General features: G+C 43.3%; 1 protein-coding gene across 1 annotated transcript in view; it reads left to right on the forward strand.

Annotated features, from left to right (window-relative positions):
• The window catches only part of Frmpd2 (FERM and PDZ domain containing 2), a 112,206-nt gene that overhangs the window by 95,974 nt on the left and 1,161 nt on the right, over window positions 1-15,071 (forward strand). The window contains exons 28-29 of the mRNA XM_085687840.2: window positions 5,273-5,616; window positions 11,083-11,346. Coding sequence (XP_085543966.2) covers window positions 5,273-5,616; window positions 11,083-11,346 — 608 coding nt within the window. The remainder of the gene's footprint in view (window positions 1-5,272; window positions 5,617-11,082; window positions 11,347-15,071) is intronic.

The raw sequence follows: 15,071 nt of genomic DNA on the forward strand, positions 1-15,071 counted from the left end.
ATATCATTCAAAATTTCCACTTCCTCCCCTCCCCTCATTTCCCTCTCACTCCTTCACTCACTCTCCTCCCTCCCCCTCCAGTCCTAAGAGAGGGCATATCCTGCCCTGTGGGAAGTCCAAGGCCTTCCCCCACCTCCATCCAGGCTTAGGAAGGTATGCATCCAAATAGACTAGGATCCCAAAAAGCCAGTGCATGCAGTAGAAACAAATCCCAGTGCCATTATCATTGACTTCTCAGTCAGCCCCCATTGTCAGCCACATTCAGAGAGTCCGGTTTGAACACATGCTCGTTCAGTTCTAGTCCAGCTGGCTTTGGTGAGCTCCCATTAGATCAGGCATACTGTCCCAGAGGGTGGACCAACCCTTCGCGGTGGCGGTCCTGACTTCCTTGCTTATCTTCTCCCTCCTTCTGTTCTTCAACTGTACCTTGGGAGCTCAGTCCAGTGCTCCGGTGTGGGTCTCTGTCTCTATCTCTGTCCATCGCTGGATGAAGGTTCTATGGTGATATTCAAGATATCCATCAGTGTGACTATGGGACAAGGCCAGTTCAGGCACCCTCTCCTCTACTGCCCAAGGACCTAGCAGGGGACATCCCTATGGACACCTGGGAACCCCTCTAGAGCCAAGTCTCTTGCCAACCCTAAAATGACTCCCTTAATTAAGATATCTTCTTCCCGAGACAGGGTCTCTTTGTGTAACCTTGACTATCCTGGAACTAGCTCTGTAGACCAGGCTAGCCTCAAACTCACAGAGATCTGCCGTCCTTTGCCTCCTGAGTGCTGAGAAAAAAGTCATGTGCTAACATCACCCAGCCTTCCTTTATTTCTTTTATAGAGTTTGTCATTTGTATATAAAAGGGCTATCTTTTTTTTAAGTTAAACTTATATCTAGCCACTTTGCTGAAAGTGTTTATCAAGTGTAGTAGTTCCCTGGTAGAATTTTTAGGCTCACTTATGTATACTATCATATCATCTGCTAAAAAAGATACTTTGACTTCTTCTTTTCAAATTTGTATCCCTTTGATCTCCTTCAGTGAGATTATGGTTCTAATTAAGACTTCAAGTGCTATATTGAATAGGTATGGAGAGAGTGTAAAGTCTTGTCTCTGATTTTAGTGGAATTGCTTTGACTTTCTGGTGGGGGACAATTCTGTACTCTGTCAATTATGTTTTAAATAAATGCTGATTTGCTACTAGCCAGTAAGGAAGTATAGGCGGGACAACCAGACAGAAGTAGAGGCAGGACAAGGAGAACAGGAATATTCTGGGAAGAAGGAAGCTCTTTTTTCCAGTCCTGCCCAGATCATGGAAGAAGCAAGATGTGACCTTCCCTGCTGAAAAAGGTACTGAGGCATGTAATTAACATATACTAGAATAATGGGCTTATATAAGTTACAAGAGTTAATAAGAAACCTGAGCTAATGGGCCAATCAGTTTATAAGTAATGCAGACTCTCTGTGTGATTTTTTTGGGACTGAATGGCTGCGGGAACTGGGCAGGACAGAAACCCCAACAAGCAGGACCTCATGTTACAACTTTCTTTCCATTCAATTTGATCTTGGCTATAGGCTTGCTCTATATCGCCTATCTTAAGTTTATATATTTTCCGTGTATCTCTTATCGCTCCAGGATTTTATTATTAAGAAGAGTATTGGATTTTTGCCAAACTCCTTTTCTGTAGCTAATGAAATGATCATGTGTTTTTTTTTCTTTCCTTTCATTTTGTTTATACAGTGAATTACATTGAGCCATCCTTGCTTCTCTGGGATGAAGCCTACTTCATTATGGTGGATGATCTTTTTGATGTGTTCTTGGATTTTGTTTGCAAGTATTTTATTGAGTATTTTGCATCTATGTTCAGAAGGGAAATTAATCTGTATTTCTCTTACTTCATTGATATTTATGTGATTTTGGGTATCAGGGTAATTATGGCCCCATAAAATGAATTGTACAATTTAAGGAGTATTGGTGTTAGCTCTTTGAAAGTCTGGTAGAATTCTGTGCTAAAATTATCTGGCTCTGGGATTTGCTTTTTTCTTGTTGGGCAGGGAATTGGGGAGGAGAGGTTGGTGACTGCTTCTGTTTTCTTAGGAGTTATAGGTCTAATCAAATTGTTTATCTGATCTTGGTTTAACTTTAGTAATGACAGCTATTGAGAGAATTATCTATTTCTTTTAAATTTTCCAATTTGGTGGAATACAGGTTTTTAAAATATGCCCTTATGATTCTCTTGATTTCCTTGGTGTCGATTGTTATGTCTCCCTTTTCATTTCTGATTTTGTTAATTTGGATATTCTTTCTCCATCCTTTGGTTAGTTTGGATAGAGTTTGTGTATCTTGTTGATTTTTCCCAAGAACCAACTCTCTGTTTCATTGATTCTTTGCATTATTCTCTTTTGTCCCCATTTTATTGATTTGAGCCCAGCTTTTCATTATTTCCTGGCATCTGCTTCTCCTGGTTGAGTTTGTTTCTTTTTGTTCCAGAGTTTTCAATTGTGCTGTTAAGTTGCTAGTATGAGATCGCTCCAGTTTTTTTTATGTAGGCACTTAGTGTTATAAACTTTCCTCTTAGCACAGTTTTCATTGCATTTCATAAGTTTGAGTATGCTGTGCATTCATTTTAATTGAATTCTAGAAAGTCTTTAATTACTTTATTTCTATCTTGACCCATTTTTTTTTTCATCCAGTAGAGAGTTGTTCAGTTTCCCTGAGTTTGTGATTTTCCTGTTGTGTCTGATATCTAGTTTTAAGCCAAGGCGGTCTGATAGACTGTAGGACGCTGCTTCACTTTTCTTGTATTTATTGAGACTTGTTTTGTGTCTAAGTATACGGTCAGTTTTGCACAAAGTTCCCCAAGGTACAGTATAAATGGCATATATATTCTTTTGTGTTTGAGTGAAAAGTTCTGGAAATGTCTGTTAGGTCCATTTGGTTTATAATATTGTCGCTCTGATATTTCTCTGTTTGGCTTCTGTCTGGACGACTGATCCATTGGCAAGAATGGGGTATTGAAGTCTCCCACTCTCAGTGTATAAGAGTCAGTATGTGATTTAAACTGTAGTAGTATTTATTTTACAAATACAGTTGCTTTTGTGTTTGGGGTAGAGATGTTAAGAGTTGAAATGTTGCCAGACAGTGGTGGTGCACATCTTTAATCCCAGCACATTGGAGACAGAGGCTGGTAGATGTGAGGCCAGCCTGACCTACAAAGCAAATTCCAGGACAGTCAGGGGATTTACACAGAGAAACCCTGTCTGGAAAAGCAAACAAACAAATAAAAACCAACCAAGCAAACAAAAAGAATTGAATGTCATCTTGTATTTTTCCTTTGATGAGTATGTAATGTTCTTTCCTAACTCTTCTGATTTATCTTTGTTTGAAATCTATTTTGTTAGATATTAAAATGAGTACACTGCTTCTTATGTCCGTTTGTTTGGAATATCTTTTTATAGTCCTTTATCCTCAGGTAATGTCTGCCCTTGATGTTGAGATGTGTTTTGTGGATGCAGCATAAAGAAGAATCTTATTTTCACATTCATTCTGTTTAGTCTGTGGCTTTTTATTGTGGGAATGGAGACCATTGATACTGAGATATATGAAGGGCTAATGATTGTTGACTCTTGCTATTTTGTTGTTGTTGTTGGTCTGTATTGTGTGTGTTTCCCTTCTTTTGATTTTGCTAGTCTGAGATTATTTATTCCCTGTGTTTTCATGGGTATATTTAATATCCTTAGGTTGGAGTGTCTTCCTAACATGTTCTGTAGGGCTGGGTTTCTAGATAATGTTTAAATTTGACTTTATTATAGGATATCTCATTTTCCTCTATCTATGGAGATTGAAAGCTTTGCTGGGTATGTTAGTATGGGCTGGCATCTATGGTCTCTTAGAGTCTACAGCACATCTGTCCAGGCCCTTCTGGCTTTAGAGTCTCCATTGAGAAGTAGGGTAGTTCTAACAGGTCTGCCTTTATATGGTACTTTCTGTGTTCTCCTTGGAGCTTTTAATATTCTTCTTTGTTCTATGTCTTTACTATTTTATTATGCTTTGAGGAAACTTTCTTTTCTGGTCCTGTCTGCTTGATGTTCTGTATGCTTCAGGTACCTTTATGGGCATCTCCTTCTTTAGCCTAGGAAAATTTTCTTCTGAGATTTTGTTGAAAATATTTTCTGGGCATTTGAGCTGGGTTTCATTTCTTTCCTCTGTATCTTCATAGTGTCCCAGATTTCCTGGATGTTTTGTGTCAGGAGTGTTTTATATTTAACATTTTCTTTGACCAACATGTCTATTTCTTCCATGGTATCTTCAATGCTTGAGATTCCTTCTCCAATCTCCTGTATTCTGTTGGTGAAGTTTGCCTTTGAGGTTCCTGTTCCAATTCCTAAATTTTTCATTTCCAAAATTCCCCTAGTTTGAATTTCCTTTTTTGATTATGTTTCCATTTAAGGTCTCAAACAGTTTTATTTATTTACTACCATTGTTTGTTTGTGTTTTCTTGTCTTTCTTTAAGGGATTTATTCATTTCCTCTCTAAGGACCTCCATCACCTTCACATAGTTACTTTTTAAGGTCTTTTTCTTGTGCTTCAGCTATGTTGGAATATACAGGGCCTGCTGTGGTAGGATATCTGGACTCTAGTGGAGACACATTGCCCTGACTGTTGTTGATTGTGTTCTTTTGCTGGCGTGTTAGCATCTGGGCTTGGGATGGTTGCAGATTTAGGTGCCTATTTCTGGATTTGTCTCTGTCTCTATAGCTCAGACCTAAAAGCATCCAGAAAATCTTCTGATTTCTTTAAAAAAAATATTTTAATTTAAAATTATGTGTTTGTGGATGTGTATGCCTGTAGATAGGTGCATATGAGTACAGGTGCCTCCATAGGTCAGAGAAGGTCATCAGATCCCCTGGATCTGGAGTTATGGTCATTGTTACCTGCTTGATGTGGATGCTGAGACCTGAATTCTGGTCCTCTGCAAGCCTAACATATGCTGTTAGCCATTGTGCCATTTCTTTAGCTAAAACTTTTTTGTCTTTGTTTTTATTTTGTTTGCTTTTCGAGACAGGATTTCTCTGTGTAGCCCTGGCTGTCCTGGAACTCACTCTGTAGACCAGGCTGCCCTCAAACTCAGAGATCCACCTGCCTCTGCCTCCCAAGTGCTGGGATGAAAAATGTATGCTACCAATGACCGGCTAAGCCTCAAACTTTTTATTTCTTAAACATTTTTTAGAGTTTCTTTTGTGTGTGAGTGTTGGTAACCCTTCACATTTCTTTAATAGACCCCTGAACTATCAGCAGACCAAAGATTCACCATGGCAACATGTACTGAATCAGAGCAGAGTCCCAGCCTAGATCAAGAGGACAGCTGGAGGGACAGTGCCTCCCTGGACATAAGAGAAGACCTGGGTTCCAGACCAGAGTCTTCCTACAAGGCTGTCAGAGAGGTGAAAGGAGACCACCACAGACAGGGACCCTGGGCCAGGTCCCCCATGCGCCCTATGGAATCCCATCCTCACTTGTGCAAACTCCACCGAGAACCAGAGGCACCAGCGTTGGCTACCTCTTTGGAAAAGGATATGAGACAAAACTGCTATTCTGTGTGTGATATCAGGAGACTGGAAAGGTAAGATTTACCGTATTAGTAGGTATTTTGTAAGCTGTGTGTGTTGCATTGCCAGTTGATTACAATCATGCAGTCACTGATTATAGAGAAGATTATTGTGCCCAGCACTGTTCCGGGAGTTTGAGGGGAATAAGAAACTATAAGAAGCCTGGGATTGGAGCTGCTAGGACCTGGGAACTTTGGGGAAGAGCAAACTCCACCCAGATAACAATCATCCCCAGTATGTCCTTGAGGCCGCTAATGGCAGGCCTTACATTTTCTCCCACTGCACAGTGTGTATTCTGTACCCACACAGCCTCTTTAGTTGCTTGTGTTTCCTGCTAGCACAAAGTGTGTATCCTACAGTCGCACGGCCTCTTTAGCTGGGGTGCAAAGGGAGACCTTATGCATGTGTTCGTTTCTATTGATGACATACACCTTTCTTATCAATACTACCTGGAAGCATAGTTCCATCTCCAAAGCCAGGCTGAAACCTTCATTTCAGCAACTGTTTTTATTCACTGTGTAGTTCAGTGCCTATCCACCCTTAAGCATTTGTAGTTTTAATTCCTGTTCCCATGAAAAAAACTTTACAATTCACTTGGAAGACTGTTTATTACATACATATACCTCGAACCTTGTTAGGCAGCAGAGATGGGAGGGAGGAGGAGAAGGCTAGATGGAGGTAGGGTGTGTTTCAGCTGCTAGGCATTTGTAAGAATGCATGGACATGAACAGGCAACAACCAGGAATAATATTTTGTGTTTGACATCATATAAAGCTGTTGGGATTCAATGACTCTCTTTTTTAGGTCATTGTAGCTGAATGATAAGAATAGACTCACAGAGACTGATAGGTAGGATGAGGTATTCAATCCTTTGTGTCCATAGCTTCTTCGTTTGTGTGTCTGGTCAGCCCTAGATCGAAAAGGTTAGAAAATGCACTTGTACTGCTCATGTACAGATGTTTTATTGATTATTTTCTAAACAGTATAGTATAACAACTATTTATAAAGTATTTTCATTGTATTAGTTATTCTAAACGATCTAGAAATGAGCTACTATTTTAATAGGAGGTCTGTAGCTGATACACAAGTATGTACTACATTTATTTATATAGGGGGTTCTAGCATGTGGGGATTCTGGTATCTGTGGGGTGTGTGTGTGTGTGTGTGCGTGTGTGTGTGTTTGTGTATGTCCTAGAATGTATCTCAGATGGATAGTGAGAGAAGCAGAAGGCAGGATAATACAGCTGGGCTCTGGGAGAATTGTGGCAAATAGGGGCCAGGCTTAAAACCTAAAGGCATCCGGATACAAATGTTTAAAGATTGCTGTGCAAGCCAAACAGAACCCAACTGCTTTGCAGCATAGAAACAGCATGGGAAAGCACATCCATCTATGCTATTCATTCTCACCATCTGATAATTCACATGTGTTTCTTACAATCCTTACAATGTTACCGTTACAGTTTTTTTTTTAATTACAATGAAATCAAGGGTGTCATAGGATGTGCTTGATGAAGTGATAAGGGAACAACTTAGAGATTTATCCAAGGCCAGCCATTAGCAAGCTAATGTGGGACTTCTCCTTTGCCATAGGCACAAGGCCACTTGTTTAGACTTGTAAAGGCTTTAAAAACATAATTGTATATTTGTGTGTGTGTGTGTGTGTGTGTGTGTGTGCATGTGTGATGAATATAAGAACTATAGAGCATGTTTAGAAGTCACAAGACCACTTGGGAGAGTTATCCCTTTCCTTACACTCAAATTCAGGTCATCATATTCGGCAGCAAGCCCCTTTACCTGCTGAACCATCTCACCAGCCCCAGATGTCTACAGGTTTTATTACCAGAAAGTTTAAAAAAGGGATCATTGATAACTGGATTAAAAATATTTCTGGATTTAAGTGCATGTCTAGTTAGACTTAGATTTACCATATAGCTTTAACTCATTATAGTCAATAGTTAAATAAGAGCATTTTTAACTTCTGATTAGCAGAGACCTTCAGTGCTTCATTCATGATAGCACAGCATAGTGGATTGCATATAAAAATGGTCAACTCTAACCTCATACTCCACGTGACAGTGTGCTGTAGCTTCCTGCAGCCAGGGCTGCCCACTCTTACCTGGATGTTTCCCGGATGCTCAACTTGCTCCTGCATGAAGAACCATTTGCCACCACACCCTTGTTGGTCAGACAAGGCTCCCTTATTTACCTTCTCATATTTTTTCCTTGCACGTCCTGATCTTATTGTTATTCATTTTTAGAAAATAATACTTTTATTTATTCTTTAAAAATTTCATGCAGTTTATTATGATCATATATTTCCCTCCCCTACTCCTCCCAGATTCTCCCCAACTGCCCTACAAACCCAAATTTATTCCTTGTCTCTTAAAAACCAAACAAACCACACTTTCCCTAGTTTGTGTTGGCTGACTACTCCTGGGTGTGTGGCCTGCCCTGGATTGTGACCAATACACTAAGTTTTGTTCAATTAAAGACAACTGACTTTCTCTCACCTAGCAGCAATTACATGCCAACAGTTTCTTTGGCAAGGCATAAGATATTTTTTTAGACAAGAGAGTCATTTATTTTTTATTTCCTGAATCAGATTAAATTTGGCTTACTTGTAAGGCTACACCATATGTCCAAAACCTGTCATCCTTGAAGGGTGTTCCCTTTTGAGGGTCACTTAGAGTCTTTTAGGTTCTGAACATTCTAGTGAGGCGTCTGATCCTCAGTTGCTATGGTTACTGCCTTCCCCCCCCTTCTTAGGTTTCTGTGGCTATGAATAACTAGCTGCAAGCCCCTTTGGGCCCACACACCCCTTTGCAACCCTTGGCACCATGGTGGTCCTGGGAATGACAACATTCTTCCTCCCCTCATTTCCTGGTTTTATTTTTGCCTCATTTTCTTCTTCCATTTAAGAATTTTCTTCACTCTGAAATAAGGACACAAAGCCGTGGCGAGCCCTTCTCCACAGGACAGTGCTTAGCTGCCATTTATGTACTCATTGCCTCTGTTTCCAAAGAAAGAAAAGTGTAGCATATATGCAGACATCTCTAAAGAAGGGTCCCCACCTTGGCAGTAGGGTTCTAATTAGTATTCCAGAGTGGGATGGTAGTTATCTAAGGGCTCCTTGGGAATATCTGCAGGTCAGAGGTGGCTGTCCCAGTCAAACTGGCCATTGATTTGTGGCCTCTCTAAGTCCAATGTTCTGTAGTTAGGGACAAAAGGCACAAATCTGTGGAGCATGTCATTTAGAGTGAGCATTACCACTTCTTCATGTGTGTGCCCAGAGAGCTGTCTTCCCTTGGTTGAGGGCTGTGCAGTTGTAAAGTAGCACCCAGGATTCCTAGGCCACTGTGCAAATCAGGAGAAATAAGATAGCACAGGGCCTAGCACACAGACTCAGCACTGTTCTGGATTCCTACTTTTTCTTGGGAAATTTCTTGTTAAAGAACAAACCGTATCGATTGAAATTCTCAGTCAACTGCCAGAACTTACTCTCTGCCAGGTTGCTCCATCTTAACAGCAGATGGCTGTCAGCACCCCAGCAAGCTCAGTGTGTATTTAGATTTCACTTATCCTTCCTCATACCCATCTCTATCCTACATCCGGAAATTAGACATTGTCATGGAAGATGTGGGTTGATACCTGTGGAAGAGGAGGGCTTGGCTGGGGATACATTTTTATACAAGGCTACTTGGTAAAGTTTGGCCATAAGGTGACAGTTATAGCCAGTCTTGTTATGCTTGGGCATCATTATAGGATGTCCAACATCTCTGTTTTTGGTGTGGAAGCAGATCACTTTCTCTTTGGCTAAGTCTCACATCAAGGTATCCCTTGAAAGTGTGGAGGGAGATGATGGTGAAGATGAAGCTTTGACAGCCAGGCAGCTGCACTGGCCCACAGACAGCTGTGCTCTGCACCCGCAGACAGCTGTGCTCTGCACCCACAGACAGCTGTGCTCTGAACCCGCAGACAGCTGTGCTCTGAACCCGCAGACAGCTGTGCTCTGAACCCGCAGACAGCTGTGCTCTGAACCCGCAGGCAACTGGGCAGTGCATGGCTTTTCTTGCTTTTTTGTCATAACTACCCACTGTTCCTTCTCTATGTTTAGAAGAAAACATAATTTATGTACATTTGACCAAGTCTATTACATTTTTAAACCAAATTTTTGCCCAAGTACTTGACAATTTCTAAATTGTTTTATAGTCTTGACAAAATCATTTTTTATACACAAGCATGCATATGCTCACATGAATGCAGTTTTATACAGATCCTGTAGCTGGCTTTCAGGACTGGAAATAAAGCCCCTTCATAGCAAACCTCAGGCCAAGATACACACTGTCTGGCATTTGTGGGTTTGTAGTTATTGGGGTGTTCTAGAGTTGATTTTTAAGAGAGATGGGCATTAGGGGAAAGGGGAGCAGGGATGGGAGCATATAATGAAACTGATTTGTTGATCTGGGTGTGGGGCGGGAGGCTAAGAAGTGAGGATCCAGGCAATTGGTTAGACAAACAACTAAATGTCTGTGCTTTTCTCTTAGATTTTCCTTCTCATCTTCTCTAACCAGATTAGCGACAGATATTTTCTGAGCGCCTCTCTGCATGTGTGCAGTGCTGCACAGAACACCCTGCTGTCTGCAGGACTGCTCTTTCTCATCCAAGGCATGTGTGGCTATCTTGGGTCCTCGCTGGAAGGCTGAATCTTTCTCTTACATCTGCGTGTGCACCGCCCAATAATGAGCCTCGCCGGTCCTCTGCCTCCTGTGTCCTTCTTTTGACACGGGGAATAATGTCACTCCAGCTGGCTGCCTCTCTAAAGACTTTATCGGTGCTCTGACTGGGACCTGATATTTGCACAAAGTGCTTTGAAGGTTGTTCCTAGTCTTCTTGGGCTCTTTTCCCTCTAATCTGTCTGCTGAAATAGTTCAAACCATCGGAGTCGCACACAATAGCAACATTTCACTGATGGAAAACTTACCCTGTACCAGCACTCCTGGAAGGCATATAATGTATAACAATCATTTGATTTATAGCTTCTAACAATTCTAACAATTTCAAGACCTTCCTGTGTTTCAGACAAGAAAAGCAAGATTGCAGATAAGCAGTATACCTACCCAGGGTCTCAGTGTAAAACACAAGTCCCAGAACTGACCCCAGGTCCTAGCTTTGCCTGCACTGATGTGCCCTCTGGCAGCTCCCCCATGGGCCCCTAGGTTTAATACGCTGAGCTGCTTCTGCTTACTGCCCACACTGTAATATTTCTGGGCTGCTCTTGTTCTCACGTGCCTGGAAGTCTCACCAGTTCAGGGACCATAGTATTTGCTGTTTATACCCTGGCGCTCAGGACACCCTCTGGCCAGGACTTATGTAATGAACAAGGATGGGGATTTTGAGAGGCAAGGAGAAGGTGGGCCAGGAATTGCTGATGGAGGCTGGACCACACACAAGTTTCTGTTTTCTGGTCCTGGATCGGACAGGGATGATGCTGAAGGTGGCACATGTTTTCTTCACGAAACCTCTCCTCTCCCCTTGGATGATGAAGACTACTTGACCCTCGACCCCACGTTCTCAGGCCAGCTGCCCTGTGAAGAATGTCTAGAGGCAGATTCTGAGACTATTCCTCTGCCGCAGTTCTGCTCTTGGGGTGCTCTCGCAAAGTCTACACTTCCGGAAGAATCCCCCGGGAGTGAGAGTGACTGGGAGGATCTGGAGGAGTCTGTGGCCATGGATAGCATCCTCAGGTGGGTATCACACTCTGTGTGGGACGAGGCTTCACAGAACTCACTTAGGTTGGAGTACTGGTCCCCTAGGGTATCATCTGGAAGCCATTTCTGCTGACTGCTTTACTGTGGTCCCTGTTCCATGATGACTGCTTTACCAGCTGGGGACTCTTCCATACGCCACACCAGAGGCTTCTCCAGGGCTCTACAGTGACTAAAGCAGAGAGGCAGAATTCAAGTCTTTCTCTCCCTGCTCCTGGGTCCACATGTTGAGTGTCCCCTCTGCTGCCTCTAGCACATGTGTTTAGCTTTTTGGAGATCAGCATGTCAAGGGCTAGTTTCTGTCTTGCCTACACCTGCCTGGCCCTGGGATGTATATGCTTCAGACAATACTCCCGGTGTCATGTTACTGGAGTCTGCTTATAGAGCCTTTGTGGTTATGTACACTTCAGAAAATCAGGCATGGTGGCTCATATTTGTAATCCCAGTACTTAGGAAACACAGACAGGAGAATCACAACAGCAAAGGCATCCTCAGAACAGCATGGAGCCGCCAGAGACAGATGCTGGGAATTTTACCCAGTAAACTGCCAAATGGCGATACACAGATTACTAGGAATGGGTTAAACCAAGATGTAAGAGTTAGACAATAAGAAGTTAGAGCTAATGGGCCAAGCAGTGCTTTAATTAATACAGTTTCTGTGTGGTTATTTTGGGGCTAAGCTAGCCGGGCGGCCTGGATGAACAAGCGGGCTCTCCTCTCACATGAATAAGATGCTAAAAAGTCCCATTCTTTTCTGAAATAGACAAGTAACTAGAAAGATTCTGAGGCCTCAGAGGATGTTCACACACATATGTAGGGAATTCGACATCCTGACATGGAAGGAAGACACGGAAGGGTATATAGAACTGTGAAGCCAGCAGGAAGAGGCTTGCATGTCAAGATCACCCTTCTAGTTGATATCAGTGTGACAGGAGAGGTGAAAGAAGTCTGAGCTATCTACAGGCACATTTAGGGATTCAACTAAGTCATCGTGTATCTGCAGTGCTCCACTGAGAGCCACAGCACCTGGCTGTCTCCAGAAAGAGAGTAGAGAGGAAAGGACATTCCCATTGGAGGAGCTAATGTCTCCATCCTGGTGCCACCATTCACTGCAAATGGAGACAATGACGCCTACCTGAGGCCATCATTGGAAGGCTGAGAGAACAATACCGAATGTATAAGGTGCTTTTGGTAACAACTAGCTATTATTTTCATAGACTTCAATGGGATGATGCAAGCTTTTGAACACAGCTAATTCTGCTGGTTTTTCCACATCACATAGATAAAGGAACCAAGCAGACAGGCTTGTGTCCTAACATCAGGTTGGGGCAGGGAGAAGCACTCATTTATGGTCAAGGGTGGAATAAATGAACTGATTGGCCCTCAGCTATAGACTGGGAATGTAGATGGGATGAACCATGTCATCATCTCAAATCTTCCCCCAAAAGAGAACAGGTCTTATCTGCTGCTTAAGGAGGATGGCAGTTGGATGCCGAATGCTCATGGTGCCAGCTTGGGCCTAGGCTCTGTGGTTGTTCCACACATGTACTTTATAGCACTCAGGGCTATGAATCACACTATCCCTAGACAGTGTGTCTCTTTTGTGAAAAGCACCATGAACATCGCTTAAAACCTCTGAAGGGTCCAAGTCATCCATAAGTGAGTACTTCTGCTTATTATTCTCATTTGTCCCAGAAGTTGGGAGAGGAGGATACAAGAGGACTTTGCTTATGGCTAAGTAGTGCATCCTTTACAGCTATAGTCAAAGTATTGTTTGCTCCATTTAGACAAAGACGATTAAAAATAATTTTTTTTCCTGATGCTAGAGAGATGCCTCCACAGTGAAGAGCACTTTCAGAAGATCTGATTGATCTCCAGCAACCATACCAGGCTGTTCACAACCACCTGTAGTCCGGTTCCTGCGCATTTGACACTATCTTCTAGTTTCTACAGATACAGGCACAGAGGTGGCAGACACCACACACACAAACACACATGCACCCTCCCCACACACATACAATTTAAAAATCTTTTTTAAAAAAAGGTATTTTCTATCAATAAATTTAGTCAATCTTTGTGGTATTCTTAGTTCTCTTCTATCAATAGGTTTTGTTGTTTTATTTAAATTGTTGAGGTTCACATCCTGTGTGGATCCATACCACAGCTGTCAGAATTGGCTTTCGATGCATTTTTATACAATGGCTCTTTCCACAAGAGTCTATAACACACAAATCTTTTCATCAAGTAGCAGGAAGACAACCTATTTTTTTTAAGGACTCAGGAGCACAAAAATTTAATTAATTAATTTCACACAGTAAACTTCTTTAGCCACACATCTTTACATGCAGGCATTCATCACAAAGAATCGCCGGTCTAGTTTGAGGCCTTTGGCCTCTGCTACACCATTGATGCTGGGCCCTCACTGGGACTCTTCCTGGACATCCCAGTGCTGCCCTGAGTCATGGAGAACCTGTAATCTGGATCTGCAGGACTCCCTCACCCCCTCTGCCACTGTGCTCCAGCAGATCACAGATGGGGTGGATTTGGGGTGGGTCAACACTTAATCCTTGTTCTGGGCCTGAGCAGTTGCTGGGTTGGTCAACCCACCAGCTCTCCCATGTCCTTGTCACCAGGGTGAGCTCTCCTGTATTGTCAGCTCCCTCATCTATTATAGGCTGTGAGGGATGAAGGGTAAGGGGAGCACCTCTCCCTGCTCACACTACTGCATGACAGACAAGTAGGGAAGGCAGCTTGCCCACACTCACAACCTTGGGGCTGGTTCACCCACACCTTTGACAAGAGGGTTGGCTATATGTGCTGCCCAGGTGAGGTGCAGGGCCTGTTCTCCTGAGTGTTGTAGCTGGTGGGGGGCAGGTCCTGCTCTTATGACCTCAGGGCCAGTTCTCCCACTTGCCTCAGGTGTTGATGGGAGCATCTCTCTCCCTCTTATGCTCCTACATGGTAGAAGAGGGATGGGGCCAGGTCTCTCATGCTCACATTCTAGAGGTAGGCTCACTTGCACCCTTGCCTATAGGGCTAGCTCCACTGTTCTTCCCAGACAAGGTGCAGGGCCTGATTTCCAATGTACCAGTGTTGCAACTGGTAAAGGTGTCAGCTCCCTTGCCTGCTTGAGGCAGTAGGGGATGCGGGGAGGGAATCTTTTCCTCACCCCCCCACCACACTGCAGAGGAGGGAGACAGTACAGCTATGCCCCTCTTAATGCCTTCAGGGATGGCTTACCCATGCTCCTGTCTACAGGGTCAATTCTACCATGCTGCCCAGGTGCCAGGTACAGGGCACATTTTCCAGAATGCTGCAGCTAGTGAGGACTTGGTTCGGCTCCCTCACTTGCTGCAGGTGTTGAGAGTTAAGGGGAGAAGAGCATCTTTCCCTTACTCATGGTACCACTTGGCAGATGAGAGGGGTGTAACCTGCTCCCCCATCCTCACACGCCCAGTGCCAGCTCACCTGTGCTCCAGTGAACAGGGTCAGCTCTATCATGCTGCCCAGGTGTAGAGCCCTCTCTCCTGCGTGCTTCAGCAGGTGAAGGGCAGCACCTGTTCTCCCTAGTGTTGTAGGCAGTGAGGGGCAAGGCCAACCCTGTACAGTCCTATCATCTCTGCCTTTGGTGATAACAAGGGCATAAGACATCAACACAGACCGTGGCTGCATCAGGGCCATGAAGCTAGGCATGGGCCCCAGTA

The sequence above is a fragment of the Myodes glareolus genome, chromosome 5 (genome assembly GCF_982192425.1).
Source record: "Myodes glareolus chromosome 5, mMyoGla1.1, whole genome shotgun sequence".
Taxonomy (NCBI): domain Eukaryota; kingdom Metazoa; phylum Chordata; class Mammalia; order Rodentia; family Cricetidae; genus Myodes; species Myodes glareolus.